The 13,746-nt window shown below is 40.7% G+C and overlaps 4 protein-coding genes across 6 annotated transcripts; 3 read left to right on the plus strand and 1 right to left on the minus strand.

Annotated features, from left to right (window-relative positions):
• Positions 1–810: 810 nt before the first annotated feature.
• Positions 811–3,634, minus strand: Ugt302K1 (UDP-glycosyltransferase family 302 member K1). 2 transcript variants are annotated; one of them, NM_001300352.1, is made up of 3 exons: positions 3,344–3,634; positions 3,019–3,278; positions 811–2,815 (listed from the first exon to the last, which is right to left on the minus strand). In NM_001300352.1, exons 1-3 carry the CDS (start codon positions 3,579–3,581, stop codon positions 1,754–1,756), a joined length of 1,560 nt encoding a protein of 519 aa, NP_001287281.1. In that variant the 5' UTR covers positions 3,582–3,634; the 3' UTR covers positions 811–1,753. The 2 variants fall into 2 exon arrangements, with proteins under 2 accessions (NP_001287281.1, NP_652620.1); NM_144363.2 differs by having other exon boundaries at positions 1,692–2,815.
• Positions 3,635–4,410: 776 nt separating this feature from the next.
• On the plus strand, positions 4,411–6,298 carry Ugt302E1 (UDP-glycosyltransferase family 302 member E1; the record flags this gene model as incomplete). The annotated part of the gene is made up of 2 exons (NM_144368.3): positions 4,411–4,683; positions 4,977–6,298. The coding sequence occupies exons 1-2, from the start codon at positions 4,440–4,442 to the stop codon at positions 6,296–6,298; spliced, it is 1,566 nt and encodes a 521-aa protein (NP_652625.2). The 5' UTR covers positions 4,411–4,439.
• Positions 6,299–6,882: 584 nt separating this feature from the next.
• Ugt302C1 (UDP-glycosyltransferase family 302 member C1) lies at positions 6,883–9,529 on the plus strand. Its single transcript, NM_144369.3, has 3 exons — positions 6,883–7,278; positions 7,863–8,122; positions 8,192–9,529. Exons 1-3 carry the CDS (start codon positions 7,026–7,028, stop codon positions 9,263–9,265), a joined length of 1,587 nt encoding a protein of 528 aa, NP_652626.1. The 5' UTR covers positions 6,883–7,025; the 3' UTR covers positions 9,266–9,529.
• Positions 9,530–10,991: 1,462 nt separating this feature from the next.
• On the plus strand, positions 10,992–13,283 carry CG4757 (uncharacterized protein). 2 transcript variants are annotated; one of them, NM_001275540.1, is made up of 4 exons: positions 10,992–12,028; positions 12,099–12,428; positions 12,497–12,629; positions 12,686–13,283. In NM_001275540.1, exons 1-4 carry the CDS (start codon positions 11,014–11,016, stop codon positions 12,858–12,860), a joined length of 1,653 nt encoding a protein of 550 aa, NP_001262469.1. In that variant the 5' UTR covers positions 10,992–11,013; the 3' UTR covers positions 12,861–13,283. The 2 variants fall into 2 exon arrangements, with proteins under 2 accessions (NP_001262469.1, NP_650043.1); NM_141786.3 differs by having other exon boundaries at positions 12,686–12,914.
• Positions 13,284–13,746: the final 463 nt, after the last annotated feature.

Below are 13,746 nucleotides of genomic sequence, written 5' to 3' on the forward strand. Positions count from 1 at the left end.
AAAAAAAGGAAAACGTAGCAAAGCCTGAATTGCCGCACCGAAGTAGGCATTACAATTTTCAAAATTATAGGCATAATACGCGAATCAAAATCATAATACGCATACGAAGCGTTGTACCGGCACACACACTCGTAAATTCGCCATTGTTATGCTAAATTTATTTGCCCCCACAGCCAACTGTTGTTGCTGTTTTCGGTTTGGTTGTTGTTGTTAACTTCATCAGAAGTACGATTGAAACGCAGCTTCCGTTTCCGCAAAATGGCTGTCAATGTGTGAGTGTGGTGCTGTGTAGGTGGGGGGAGTATTGGTGTGCCGGGAAAATTCCACTTTGCCTGCAAACAAATCAACTTGAACTTCCGTTTCATTTCGCTTTTTCTTGCCATTTCATATTCTTTTGCAACTTATCCCGCCCCCCGCTCGCCACTCGCCACTTACCCCCCTCCGGCAAGCTGGCAAAAAAAAAAAAGAAAAAACCCACTCAACTCTCAATTTTTATTTTCCCTTTACTGTGCATTTCGCCGACTTTAGCGTAAATTTACTTTTCACTTTCAGCGCGCCATCAAAAAGTTTTTGTGCATAGCTAACTTTTTTGCTCACATTACGTATATTTTCCATATTTTTGCCTGCTTCACTTCCTTTTGGCTCTCGCTCAACGTGTCTTTTCAATGGCATTGCACACGCTTTTACACTGAAAATAAATTGTGCTATTTTTATTTGCAATAATAGGGCTTACCATTGTAAAGAAGATAAATTGGAATATGCTACAAGGTTAAGTATAAGTATAAAAACAATAATATTTTTAAACAATTTAAAAATCTTTATGCTTTAATTCCTTCTCTTAGCTCAACCTAAATGTTTAAATAGTAGAATATATAGATAACCATTTCAGATATGCATTTTTCAACTTGCGCTTTTCGCTCAGTGCACAAACACACTCGGAAAAGCTGTCGTGTGTGTTGCAAGTGGGGAAACTCTGTCTTTTTGGCATTTCATTTCCTTCATTTCAGCCGTTTTGCACCTCGGAGCGGTTTCCTTTACTTTATTTTATGATTTTCTCCTCTTTTTTGTTTTTTTTTTTTGATCGGCGGGAGTGGTGTTGTGAATGTGGGCGGCCGGTACAGTGACACTCCTTGTGTTTTCCTATCCCGGGACTCACTCGTTCTGACTGGTTTTCAGCGACCTACGTATATTGATGCTGCTTAATTTAATGCTCGAGTGCCTATTTAAATTTTGCCCCCCATCTCATCGTCTGCATTTCCAATTTTGTTTTGTCATTTGCGTTTGGTTTGAATTTTACTCTCGTTTCGCTTGCTAGCGAAATCAATCAGCGGCCGGCACGTGTGTGCATTGATAACGTGGCCAATAATAGAAAAGCGAAATGTATTTTTGCCAGCCCATGAAAATACATCTCAACTTTTCGATGCGAGTTAGCGATTGTTTGTGCGCTGGGTGGAAAAGATGAAAACAATTTTTTGCAGCATGCTGTTAGGCAGTAATTTGCTTGTGGCATCAGGAAATGGATGTGGCACAATGGAAATGGAAACGGTTGACCAGAAATTCAAATGTTTGGCAATTACATCTGTTTGTTCGAGATAAATTCACATTATGGTTTTCCCAACGATCTGAATGCACAAACCATATCACCATATCAATTACTCTTTATATAGAATTTAATAACATAGCATGCTTTTAATACTTTAGTGTGGAAACTTATTTATCATAGATTTTTATACAAAAGTGCAAAGCTACATTTCTAGTTGCGTTTGACTTTAGTGCTTTGAGTTCTCTCTCCTTTGAGTAATAACTTTTTAAGCAGCTTATAGATAGTAATTGGCAGTACAATTAGCAACAGAACCATTACTACAAAAATAATTAGGAGCACATCAACATTGTGGTACTGCCACCAGTTCAGCCTTTGTGCCGCACTTTTCAAATAGGCAGCTCCTTGATGGCGGGTCACATGTTCCACCCAGTATATCGCATTTTCAATTGGCGTTTGTTGTTGATCCCGATATCGGAAGGATATGCCCTGCACCACTTTGGTGTAGGATGGCTCACTTGTAATCCGCTCGATTGCTTTCCGGAATTCTACGGCATTCAGCGTCTTGAAGTCCAGCATTATGCCATAGCCGTTTTGCTCGGCATGAGCCATGTTGAAAAACTGATCACTAAAGATCGGCAAACCGATCACGGGTTTAGCATGATAAATGGACTCCGTGGTGCTCAGCATGCCGCCGTGGGTCACAAATGCCATGATCTTGGGATGGGCCAATATGTCCGTCTGTGGAAACCAGTCGGAAATGTAGACATTCTCCGGTTTGTTGGGCAGGTTATCCAGCTCAAATTTCCAGAGAACACGCTGTTTGAGCCCACCTAATGCTTTCAGGATCTCTTGAACCTTTGATGGGGGTAAGTCCTTGGTCTTGAGATTCGATCCCATGGAAAAGTAAATGGCTCCATGTTCTGACTCATTGATGAATCTCTCGATCTTCTCGGGCAGTGGATTCCACTTTCCGTCGATATGCATGCCACCCACTTCAATCATGTTGGGTGAGTGCGGTCGCGGAAAACTTAGTGAAACATGTTGATTGATGAGCACCAAGGAGGCATTTCGGCGCATCTTATAGAAACACCTCTTGTTGCCCGGAAAGAACTCCTTGTATAACTTCTCCTGAGTCGGTAAGAAATAGTAGTCCAGTAGAACTCTTTCATAGCCAAGAAAAGCCACGTTCAAAAGGCGTTCGTACAGCGACATGTGATCGTTAAAGGGTAGCATTATGTGGGGCACGAACGAAGCTGGAGCGGGGGAACCAACCTGAAAAAGTTAAAATATATTTAGTATTTCAAATAATCCTTAAATAATATTATAAACTAAAGATCATCATTTCACCAAATGTGAAATACGACTGACTTCAACATAATGCTTTTCTTTCGTTTATGAAATTTGAACTTTCATTCATATGATATAGAAGATTCCTTTTTTGTTCGTTAGAACAAATCTGTTTATCCTTTACTTACCATATCTGTGATAAATGTCAGACCTCCACCGGTGGCCAATCCAATCAGTGGAGCATTAAAATGCTCTGCCAAGCCATAGTGGGCATCATTGTAGAAAGTCTCACATATGATCGCATCAAAGCTTTGGTTGCTCTTCAGAAAATCCTGGAAATTGGAGTCCTCGAAAAGGCCTCTGGTGATGCGAAATCCCATTTGATAATGATCGATGAGATTCTGAGTATATGTCTTTTGGATAGATGCCCACAAGGCTCCAATGTCTCCTAAGGAAATAACCGGTTTTTAAAAAAAGTATACTAAAACAACTATACATAATAAAAGTACTTACCTCCCATGACTTCGATCACATTTGGCACACTTACATCAGTATAACCAGGAATGGGTTTTTTCTGAGGAAAGACGGACACTACGGTGATTGTATGCCCAGCCTTGACCAATCCCTTGGCCAAAGCGTGTCCCACATTAAAGTGGGAACGACCGGCGGAATTCAGAACCATCAGGTAATTGTATCCACTTGAGTATCCCAAGCTGCACAATAGTCCCAAGATCAAGGTGAACGTACGCATGGTGATGAAAATCAACCGGCGAACCAATAACCAAACCGAACTGAGCGCGTTTCTGCAACACACTGATAATGCCTACTATGCTCAACATGGATCTGAGTATATATACAATCATTGTGAAATTAAACTTTTGTAAATTCAACGAGAGACCCAGCATGGAATTCGCAGGAATCAAAAGGTAAGCACACAATTTTGATTGTGGAAAATCGTGCTCGTCAAGTCGACTGTTGAATGACCTATATTTATCTATATCAATATATTTTAAGTTGGCTAATACATTTATAATACATTATATACTTAATTAAATTATTAGTTCATATACAATTGTATTACTTTACAATTATTACTCACTTTTAAAGAGTAGTGCGAAGGGGTGGAAATGCGCTGATCAATCAGCATTAAGTTCTCATGTTTTTGCAAATTCTCAAGAGAACTCAAGCAAACAAAAAAGTTTTTCGCTCAATAAAAATCTTTCAGTTAAGAGTAATTTATAATCAAAGAGAGAAGAACGAATGCTATAAGAGAGAAACTTTAACTCAACTAAACAAACATCGATAGAAAATAAAACAACTTTTTAATAAATTAGTTATTATTTAAGCAACGAGGTTATAAATATATCACTTTAACTATTAAAAATAAAATTTATTAAAACCATATTATTATATATTAACTATACCATGTATCATTTTCTCAATGAATATACAGACACACAAAGTTGTAAAAGAATATTCTTTGTGGGGCAGCCGCCACTTCAAACGTTTCACTAATCTACTGACAAAGTTTCTTATCAAATACTATAACTACTAGAAATTAAGTAAACCTGCTTCAGTCTGTTTTTTAACCTTCAAAGACGCTGTCGCAATGCGTTGGCTCCTAAATTCGTGGCTTTTGCTAATCTTAGCCCTTTTTGGCCAATCATGGGGCTATTCCTACCTGATGATCAGCCATACTGCATCGAAATCGCACTACGCCGTCTGCTTTGCATTGGCCAAAGGATTAGCCGCCGCCGGTCATGAAGTCACTTTGGTATCGCCATTTCCCCAAAGGAAGCCCATTAAGAACATAATTGATGTGGAAACGCCGAATATTATCACCGTGATGGGCGGTGAGTACTATCATATTATCGCTAATCAAAAAACTACAACCATTTGGCACGTATTGCTTATCGCTTGAAATAAGCGTTGTCATATCTGATAAGGAACACGTGAAAGTTGCCCAAATCTCAGGGGGTCAACAACAAATTGGTTATACCGGCTATTTTCGGGTATAAAAATCATCGAAAAAAAACATTAAGCATATTTATAGAACTTTAACTTAAGCGACCATAAAAACTAAGCTATTTTGGTGCTAGGAACTGGTTATATATTTGTTATTTAAATGCATTCTTTTCTCCCGTAGTTTACAAAGCGCGAATTCTGGAGAATGCCAAAAAGCCGGTTCTATTGCGATATCCAAGAATCAGTTTAATGGGCTTGGATATAACAGAAAGTCTTTTAAAGGAGCCGAAAGTACAGGAGCTATTAAAACAAAACCGCACATTCGATGGAGTAATCTGTGAGACTTTCATGAATGACGCCCACTACGGTTTTGCAGAACATTTCGGAGCTCCACTGATCACTCTGAGCAGCTTGGGTGCCACTGGTTGGACCTCTGATCTGGTGGGCACACCCTCGCCACCATCGTATGTGCCACACTCATTGCTGCGGTTCGGGGATCGCATGAATTTCTGGGAAAGGGCTCAGAATTTGGGATTCCAGATATACGAATTTGCCTATGAGAATTTGATTAATCTACCAAGACATGAAGCACTGTACCGAAAGTATTTCCCTAACAACAAACAGGACTTTTATAGGATGCGCAAGGATACGTCATTGGTGCTACTTAACAATCATGTATCGATCAGCAATCCACGGCCCTATTCGCCAAACATGATCGAAGTGGGCGGAATGCACGTGAATCGAAAGGCACCAAAGCCACTGCCCCAAAATATTCGCAAATTCATCGAAGAAGCCGAGCATGGGGTTATCTATTTTTCATTGGGCTCCAATCTGAACAGCAAAGATTTACCGGAGAACAAGCGAAAGGCCATTGTGGAGACGCTAAGGGGACTCAAGTACCGAGTTATTTGGAAGTACGAGGAGGAAACCTTTGTCGACAAACCGGATAATGTTCTCATATCGAACTGGTTACCGCAGGACGATATCCTGGCACACGAAAAAGTGATTGCCTTTATAACCCATGGAGGACTTTTGAGCACAATGGAATCGATTTACCATGGCAAGCCCGTCGTGGGTATTCCCTTCTTTGGCGATCAGTTCATGAATATGGCAAGAGCCGAGCAAATGGGCTATGGCATCACGGTGAAGTATGCCCAACTAACGGCTTCACTATTCCGATCCGCCATCGAAAGGATTACTAGTGATCCTAGCTTCACGGAAAGGGTTAAGGTGATATCCAGTCAATATCGGGACCAAAAGGAGACTCCACTGGAACGAGCTGTTTATTGGGTGGAGCATGTGACTCGGCATAAAGGAGCCAAGTACCTGAGAAGTGCCTGCCAGGATCTGAACTTCATCCAATACCACAATCTGGATGTTCTGGCGACATTCTTTTCGGTCATTGGATTGACCGTTATTTTCGTCTTTCTATTAGTTCGGTTTTTAGTTACTATTGTAAACGGCTTTCTATATAAACCTAGTTCGAAGCTAAAAATTAACTAGTTTATATATAAATATTTTTTTAGTACAAAACTAAGCTATATAGAATATTATCTTTTTTAAGTATATTGGATTTTTTCGGTGGACTTAAATACAAATAATTTTTTACATAATACATCAAACTATTATTAAATTTTATGGTGGCTTAATAATTATCTCAAATTTTGATCTCAAACAAAAATTCGCAACGTGCATTTTCTAAAATACCTCGCATAGTTTTCTTTATCAACAACAAATATTGTTTGAATCAGAATTCTACACCAACCATGCATCAGAAAGAGAACCAAAGTGAAAAACAAAACAAAATATTGCTCCCCACCAAAAAAGCCGGTGTGAAAACAAAGCGAAGGAGAATCCGAGAATAAAACCTATCCAAAACTGATAATATATGCGAGAGAGCCTCTCCACTTTGTAGAGATATTGACACTCGATCGTGAATAGCGTACAAAATATTGAGATTTGGCACTGTAACGATGACGAAGAAGAGAGGGCGTGAGAATAGAAGAGCAGAGCAGAGCACACTCTCCAAATCTGATTGGGACCTAACCCAACCACTTATAATTACCTCATCGCAGTCCCATGTTAACTCAGTTTACTGCGAGGCGTCGAGGCGTTCGTAGCCCCCATTTAGTATCAGTTTCACGGTCGTTGGTCGTTAAGAACGCATTTCACAACTGGCAACAATTAAGCCAAATTAATTGTATTGAATTCGCAGTTTTCGAAACTAACGATGAAACCAACAGCTGGCCAAACGGGTTTTCTGGCCCTACTGCTGTTCTGCCTGCTGAGCTGCGTGTCTGCCTACAACTACCTGGTGGTGCTCCATACCGCCGCACGATCCCATTACCATGTGGGATCTGCCCTGGCCAAGGGATTAGCCGCTGCGGGACATCAGGTGACCATCATCTCCCCCTTCGAGCTGAAGAAACCCATCAAGAACATCAAAGATGTTCCGGCCAAGAGCATTCTGACTTCCATGCAGGGTATGTTTAACGACCGAAATTATTAATAACATTATTACACAATCTAATGGGGAATTCGGTAAGACTACAGACACTGTGTCTGAAATTAATAATTATTGAATGGAATCTAAAGTTTGAACAATGAACTTCCATTATAATTCAAGAACACAGTCGTATCATATTATTAGTGTGATTAATATAACATAAATTATTTCTGTTATTTTGCAATGGTGACAACATTTAAAGACTTTTAAAATGTGAATTTGTAAAATATGGCCTATGGTGTAAACCGGTTGGGTTACATCAAATATTTATTTGTTGACAAATGGAGTTTTCTGGTTTACTTATGCATTACATAACTAAATGAATTCAGCTTATTAGCTTAACTTTCAAAGTCATTTCATTTTTACCTCAAGAAGTTGCACCAATAAAAATGAGTTAAGTTCGATTCGATAAGCCTAGCTAACAATTGCTTCTGATAACGTCCATGGTTTCTAAGCACTTAAGGGTTTTAAAATAACCTAACCTAATACCAATTTTGTATGACATGACATGTTCTCTTTGTTAGAAAGACACGCGTTTTAATACACTTTAATTTATTTTAGGAAGAATTGCTAACCTTTTGCAAAGCTCAAAGGAGCCCATAATCAAGCAGATCATTAACTTTCACGAAATGGGTATTGAAATAACCGAATTGCTGCTGAAGGAACCATCTGTGATAGAACTGATGAAATCCAACCAGACCTTCGATGCCGTAATATCCGAGGTGTTCCTGAACGAAGCTCACTTCGGATTCGCCGAGCATTTCAAGGCTCCACTTATAGGACTGGGCACCTTTGGAGCTATTAGCTGGAACACCGATCTGGTGGGTGATTATTTGCCATAGTGACTAAGAGGATTTCCATAATTTATATATTCTTACCTTTTATTTTAGGTGGGATCTCCTTCACCGCCCTCGTATGTTCCCAGTGCACTGCTGAAGTTTAGTGACCGCATGTCCCTCGTAGAGCGAGTGGGCAACCAGGCCTTCCTCACCTACGAATATATCTTCCTCAACTACTTCTATCTGCCGCGCCAGGAGGTCCTCTACCGCAAGTACTTCCCCAATAACAAGCAGGACTTTTACGATATGCGCAAGAACACGGCTCTGGTGCTGCTCAATCAACATGTATCGCTCAGTTTTCCACGACCCTACTCACCCAATATGATCGAGGTGGGCGGCATGCACATCAATCGAAAGCGCCAGCCGCTGCCCAAGGACATTCTGGAGTTCATTGAGGGTGCCGAGCATGGAGTTATCTACTTCTCGATGGGCTCCAATCTGAAGAGCAAAACACTGCCGTTGGAAAAACGCCAGGCGCTGATCGACACCTTTGCCCAGCTGAAGCAGCGTGTGCTGTGGAAGTTCGAGGACACGGATCTGCCCGGAAAGCCCGCCAATGTGTTCATCTCGGACTGGTTCCCTCAGGACGACATCCTGGCCCATGACAATGTGCTGGCCTTTATTACGCACGGCGGTCTGCTCAGTACCACGGAGTCCATTTACCATCGCAAACCCTTCGTGGGCATTCCAATCTTTGGCGATCAGTTCCTGAACATGGCTCGTGCCGAGCAGAATGGCTACGGGGTGACTGTTCATTACGAGGAATTGAGTTCTGCCAAGCTTTTGGCTGCGATTCAGAAAATAATCAACAATCCCGAAGCCACCCAGAGGGTGCGCGACATGTCCGACAGATATCGCGATCAGCAGCAGACTCCTTTGGAGCGGGCCGTTTATTGGGTGGAGCATGTGTCCCGGCATAAGGGTGCCAAGTATCTAAGGAGCGCCTCCCAGGATCTGAATTTCATTCAATACCACAATCTGGACGCAATGCTGATACTATATGGCGGCATTATATTCGTGCTCTATTGTATTTTCCTGCTGATCCGTTTAGTGTGGCGACTCCTGCAGGAATTATTTATTAAGAAGGACACTTCCAAGCCAAAGCAGAAAGCCAAGCGGAATTAAGCTCAAGTGATAAATAAGTTTGGTTTCCATGACCAGTTTAAATTAGGGTGCTTACAAACAAATTAGCTTTTAACTGGCAATAATAGAAAAATACTTATTAAGTATTAAGAATGAATAAATTAGGTATAGAGTTTCATGAAAACTCCTTCCCATTTTCAATTCAACTCCAAAGTAAAAACAGTGAAATTTTCTCATAATTTTCTTAATGTATTTGTTTGAAATAAAATCAACAAAAATATATTTGGTATTTACGGATTTTTCCATAAACTGTCTTTGAATTTGCTGCGATTCAGTGTTGTTGGAAAAGCTCATGGAAATTTCATTTGATTTTACAGCGTGGTTGTGTGGTTGGTTTCAGCCTGCGGCTCGAAGCTTGTAAACTAAAATGGAAAATATTGTGAGCTTCTATCGAAAAAATGCCACGTTGCTTTCCTATTTTTCTCGGTCTTCTATTTTATTTTCAGCTGCTTACATTTCATTTATAGTTGTATACTCTCACGGAATGGAAACACAATAAAATTATAAATGTATCTTAAGATCTTGCAAGCTTATGCATATTTCAATTCGCAAACTTTGCAAATGTTTAAAAATGTTTGCAGTCTTTAGGAACTTCTATATATATAAGAAATTTATTATGAGGACCTCAAATTTTCTTGATCATCTCATTATTGTTTCAACCGAGGGTATTTGTAGTTTCGGTTCAGTGGTGAAAACTTTTCTTTGTTGGTTCCCATTTTCATGGACCCTCGTTTTCCCCTCCTGCTGCAAGTTGCACATAGTTAACGCTTCAGTTGTAAAAATGCCCATCAGCGCGTTCAAATTTTTAACAGCAGCGAACTGAGTGCCACGCCCACTCCCATTGACCGCCCCTGCCACACCCACCCACAACGCCCACGGGCTAAATGCTTTTATTTTCTTTGCCGTGCATCTTCCTCTTCTCATCCTTTTGCCAAGCAAAAGGCGTGGTAAAAGTTGTGTAGCCCCAACTTATTGAAACTGTTTTGGGCCATGGCCATGCTGCTGGAAAATCACCGTTTTCCGCGGAAATGTTGGCGGCTTTAATGCCGATCCTAGTTAGAAATGCATCCAAGGAGCTATTGTTTCGCTGGCTAGATTTTGGTCGATAATAAATTCCACAAAGCGTCTTAAGAACATTTTTGAGCCCCATGTAAAGTATATATTTATAGTAGAATTTATTTCGCTCAGAATGCACTTGAATTGGCTTGTCATGTAGCAAAGTAGGCTGGTAGACTGATATATATTGTTTTATTACATATCGGGGAATTTTTCTGAGCTTGGCAATGAATCTTGTTCAATGCACTTTAGGTCACGCATTTGTAAGCCATTAGAAAATAATCATTTCATTTTGAAGCTAACGAAGTTAGTGTGTTTCTATCTATTTTATAGCACTTGATGAGTTATGCTTTAAAATTGCATAAATATTTATTGATCGGCATTAAACTGAATTTACATTAAAGTTAAATTTTAATTTTTAAGAGCTTTAAAGCTTTAACTTAAAATGTAAAACAATTGAACTTTTATGCAGCTGTTTCACGCATTCCTTTGTTTCTATCTGAAGCGACTATTCAGCTGCACACCATAGTCTCGTATAGGTATGAATCTGAACGCACATCACATCAGTTTGCAATCGCATCTGGGTAAAGCCCCAAAAGCGATTTCAGCCACAAGATTTAGTATAAAAACGACAGCGGAAACTTTTACAAATCAGTTTAAGGTAGACCGGCAAGATGCTGATGTTATTCGTAGTGGAACTGCTGGTTCTACTGGCCAGTTCATCGGTCCTCTCCATCGAGGTGGACACCGAACTGGGACGGGTGCGAGGAGCCAATCTGACCTCCAGATTGGGTGTCAACTTTCATGCCTTCCGAGGCATTCGGTATGCAGAGCCACCTCTGGGAGATTTGCGATTTGTGAATCCGCAGCCAGTGAAGCCCTGGTCCCCGAAAATCTTCGATGCTAGCGAGGATGGACCGATGTGCCCGCAACCGTGGGACAATATGACCGATGTATCTGAGGACTGTCTGAGACTCAATGTGTATACAAAGGATTTGAAGGGCCGCCGACCTGTGATCGTGTTCCTGCATCCCGGCGGATTCTATGTCTTCTCTGGACAGAGTAAATATCTAGCAGGACCGGAGCATTTTATGGATCGTGATTGCGTGTTGGTATCGCTAAATTATCGGCTGGGTAGTTTGGGATTCCTGGCCACCGGAAGTAAGGAAGCTCCTGGCAATGCTGGTCTCAAGGATCAAGTCTTGGCTTTGCGCTGGATCCAGCAGCACATCCAACGTTTTGGCGGTGATCCCGATAGTGTAACCCTTCTGGGTTACAGTGCGGGAAGTATAAGTGTAGCTCTGCACATGCTATCGCCCATGTCACGTGGTCTATTCCATCGAGGCATCTGCATGAGTGCTGCTCCATACGGACCAGTTAAGTACAAAGACAATGATCTACAACTGGCCAAACGTCAGGCTGGTTTATTGAAGTGTCCACAGGAATCCATTGGGGAAATGGTGGAGTGTATGAGGCGGAAGCCCTACTTGGATTATGTGAGCACTTATAATGGCATGTTTGAATTCGGCTGGAATCCCGTGCTCAACTGGAGAATCGTTGTGGAGAAGGATTTTGGGCAGGAGCGTTACCTCATCGAAAGTCCTTTCAAAACAGCTCGACGTGGCGACTTTCACAAGGTAGCCCTCATCACCGGCATTACGGAGTTTGAGTTCCTTTCGGGCGCTTTCTGTAAGTATGATTTTAAACGAGGCTCTTAGAAAATAGAAGAAAAAATATTCTATGTATTCCCTCCCTCTAGTTGATCTGCGAAATGAAAGCATTGTTAACCGCTATAATAGGGATTGGGAACACTATGCTTCTATTGCGTTGCTCTTGGAACAAAACTCAACGCAATCGCGAGCTGCCAGTCGAGTTTTCCGGGAAAAATATATGCCGGAAAGTTTGGACAAGCTGGAGTACCCGAAATCACTTAAGGGTATGGGTGAACTCTTGAGCGACGCCCTGATTGGAGTGTCCTTCCATCGATTTCTTCAACTGATGTCCCCCCACACACCCATTTACACATATCTGTTCCGTTACAAGGGTAGATATACCTTCTTGAAAAATCCCGATAACCAGCAAACCATAGGTAAGCACTTATAACGTAATTTAGATTGTAAACATATTTAACTGTTATTATTATTATTACTTTAAAAGGCCCCGTTCACCATGACGAGCTAATATATTTATTCCATGTTGGACTTTTGATTCCTTTGTTGAAGCGAGAGGATCCGGAAAATTTTATGATCGAGCTATTGACACGTATGTGGATTGAATTTGCTCAAAAGGGGTAAGTGTAATAATACTAGTTTTTTTGAAATTCTTTGAACAATCTTTTGTCTTTAGTGATCCTCACAACAAAAACGATGAATACCTGAAAGGTCTGAATTGGCCGCTATACAACGCGCAAGATAAAGGATATCTAGAAATTGGAAATAACCTTACAGCAAAATCTGGCGGTTTCTTTTTGAATCGGTATCAAATTTGGGAGGATTTATTTCCACTTTCAAGCTTTCACTAAGCATCTTTAATAAATATCTTATCATAAGTGATGAAATAAATCTTCAAACCCCTTACTCAATGCTAATTTAAGCTATCGCCTAGCTACATATTACCATCTGCTCGGAGAAACAAAATTGACAAACAAAAATGACAAAATGGTTGAGCGCATAACTATCGTCAGGTGAACGAGCATTGAGTATATTTTCAGCAATTTGCAGCAGCAGTTCGGATTTTCTCGACTTTTCGCCAGCACAAATTGTTGTAAAAATACGAAACAAAAAAAAAGGCGAAATGCGATGAGAAAACCCAGTGAACCGACCGATTTGCTTGGACAAGTTACCGATTAGATTCAGTCAAGAAGTGAGCTGATATTTTGAAACATTTCCCAGACTGCAAATTGGAATTGCTGACATTGCGTAAATAAATGGCTCAGCTTGAACTGAAAAACCAAATTGTGAATATTTTTCTTTTTTAGCTGAGCTGCAATGCAAAAACGTTAGAGCTAGGCTTAGTCAAATAATCAATTCTGCTATTTTCGTTGGCGATAATCAACATCGCATTAAAAACGTGTCGAACCACAAAACAGGACATCATTAAACAGCCCCATCTCCACTGACCGACCGCTCGGGATATTTAAAGGGTTCTGGCTCTTAAGCTATGGGGGTCGGCAAATGCAGCCCTAAATCGCATGAAATTATCCACATTTGCATGCCAATACAAAACACACAGAGCTAATGGCAATTCCAGCCACACCACATTTATATAGCTCATGAATTTTTGATTACGCATTTGGCAATGCGGCCAAATACGGTCAAAAGCACCAGCCGTACCCAAATGAACCAAACCAATCCAACGGAAGTGACTCCGTGCAATTTAATATTACGCATACGCAGCGTATGCAACTG

This window comes from Drosophila melanogaster, chromosome 3R (genome assembly GCF_000001215.4).
Source record: "Drosophila melanogaster chromosome 3R".
Taxonomy (NCBI): domain Eukaryota; kingdom Metazoa; phylum Arthropoda; class Insecta; order Diptera; family Drosophilidae; genus Drosophila; species Drosophila melanogaster.

What these genes read in the sequence shown, in the direction of transcription:
- Ugt302K1 (NM_001300352.1), bottom strand. Translation starts at nt 3,581, where the DNA reads ATGCGTACGTTCACCTTGATCTTGGGACTATTGTGCAGCTTGGGATAC. An exon ending in TGTGATCGAAGTCATGGGAG is followed by an intron (nt 3,279 to 3,343) that starts GTAAGTACTTTT and finishes TTATTTCCTTAG; the next exon opens with GAGACATTGGAGCCTTGTGG. An exon ending in TGACATTTATCACAGATATG is followed by an intron (nt 2,816 to 3,018) that starts GTAAGTAAAGGA and finishes TAACTTTTTCAG; the next exon opens with GTTGGTTCCCCCGCTCCAGC.
- Ugt302C1 (NM_144369.3), top strand. Translation starts at nt 7,026, where the DNA reads ATGAAACCAACAGCTGGCCAAACGGGTTTTCTGGCCCTACTGCTGTTC. An exon ending in CATTCTGACTTCCATGCAGG is followed by an intron (nt 7,279 to 7,862) that starts GTATGTTTAACG and finishes AATTTATTTTAG; the next exon opens with GAAGAATTGCTAACCTTTTG. An exon ending in TTAGCTGGAACACCGATCTG is followed by an intron (nt 8,123 to 8,191) that starts GTGGGTGATTAT and finishes CTTTTATTTTAG; the next exon opens with GTGGGATCTCCTTCACCGCC.
- CG4757 (NM_001275540.1), top strand. Translation starts at nt 11,014, where the DNA reads ATGCTGATGTTATTCGTAGTGGAACTGCTGGTTCTACTGGCCAGTTCA. An exon ending in GTTCCTTTCGGGCGCTTTCT is followed by an intron (nt 12,029 to 12,098) that starts GTAAGTATGATT and finishes CCCTCCCTCTAG; the next exon opens with TTGATCTGCGAAATGAAAGC. An exon ending in ATTGAATTTGCTCAAAAGGG is followed by an intron (nt 12,630 to 12,685) that starts GTAAGTGTAATA and finishes TTTTGTCTTTAG; the next exon opens with TGATCCTCACAACAAAAACG.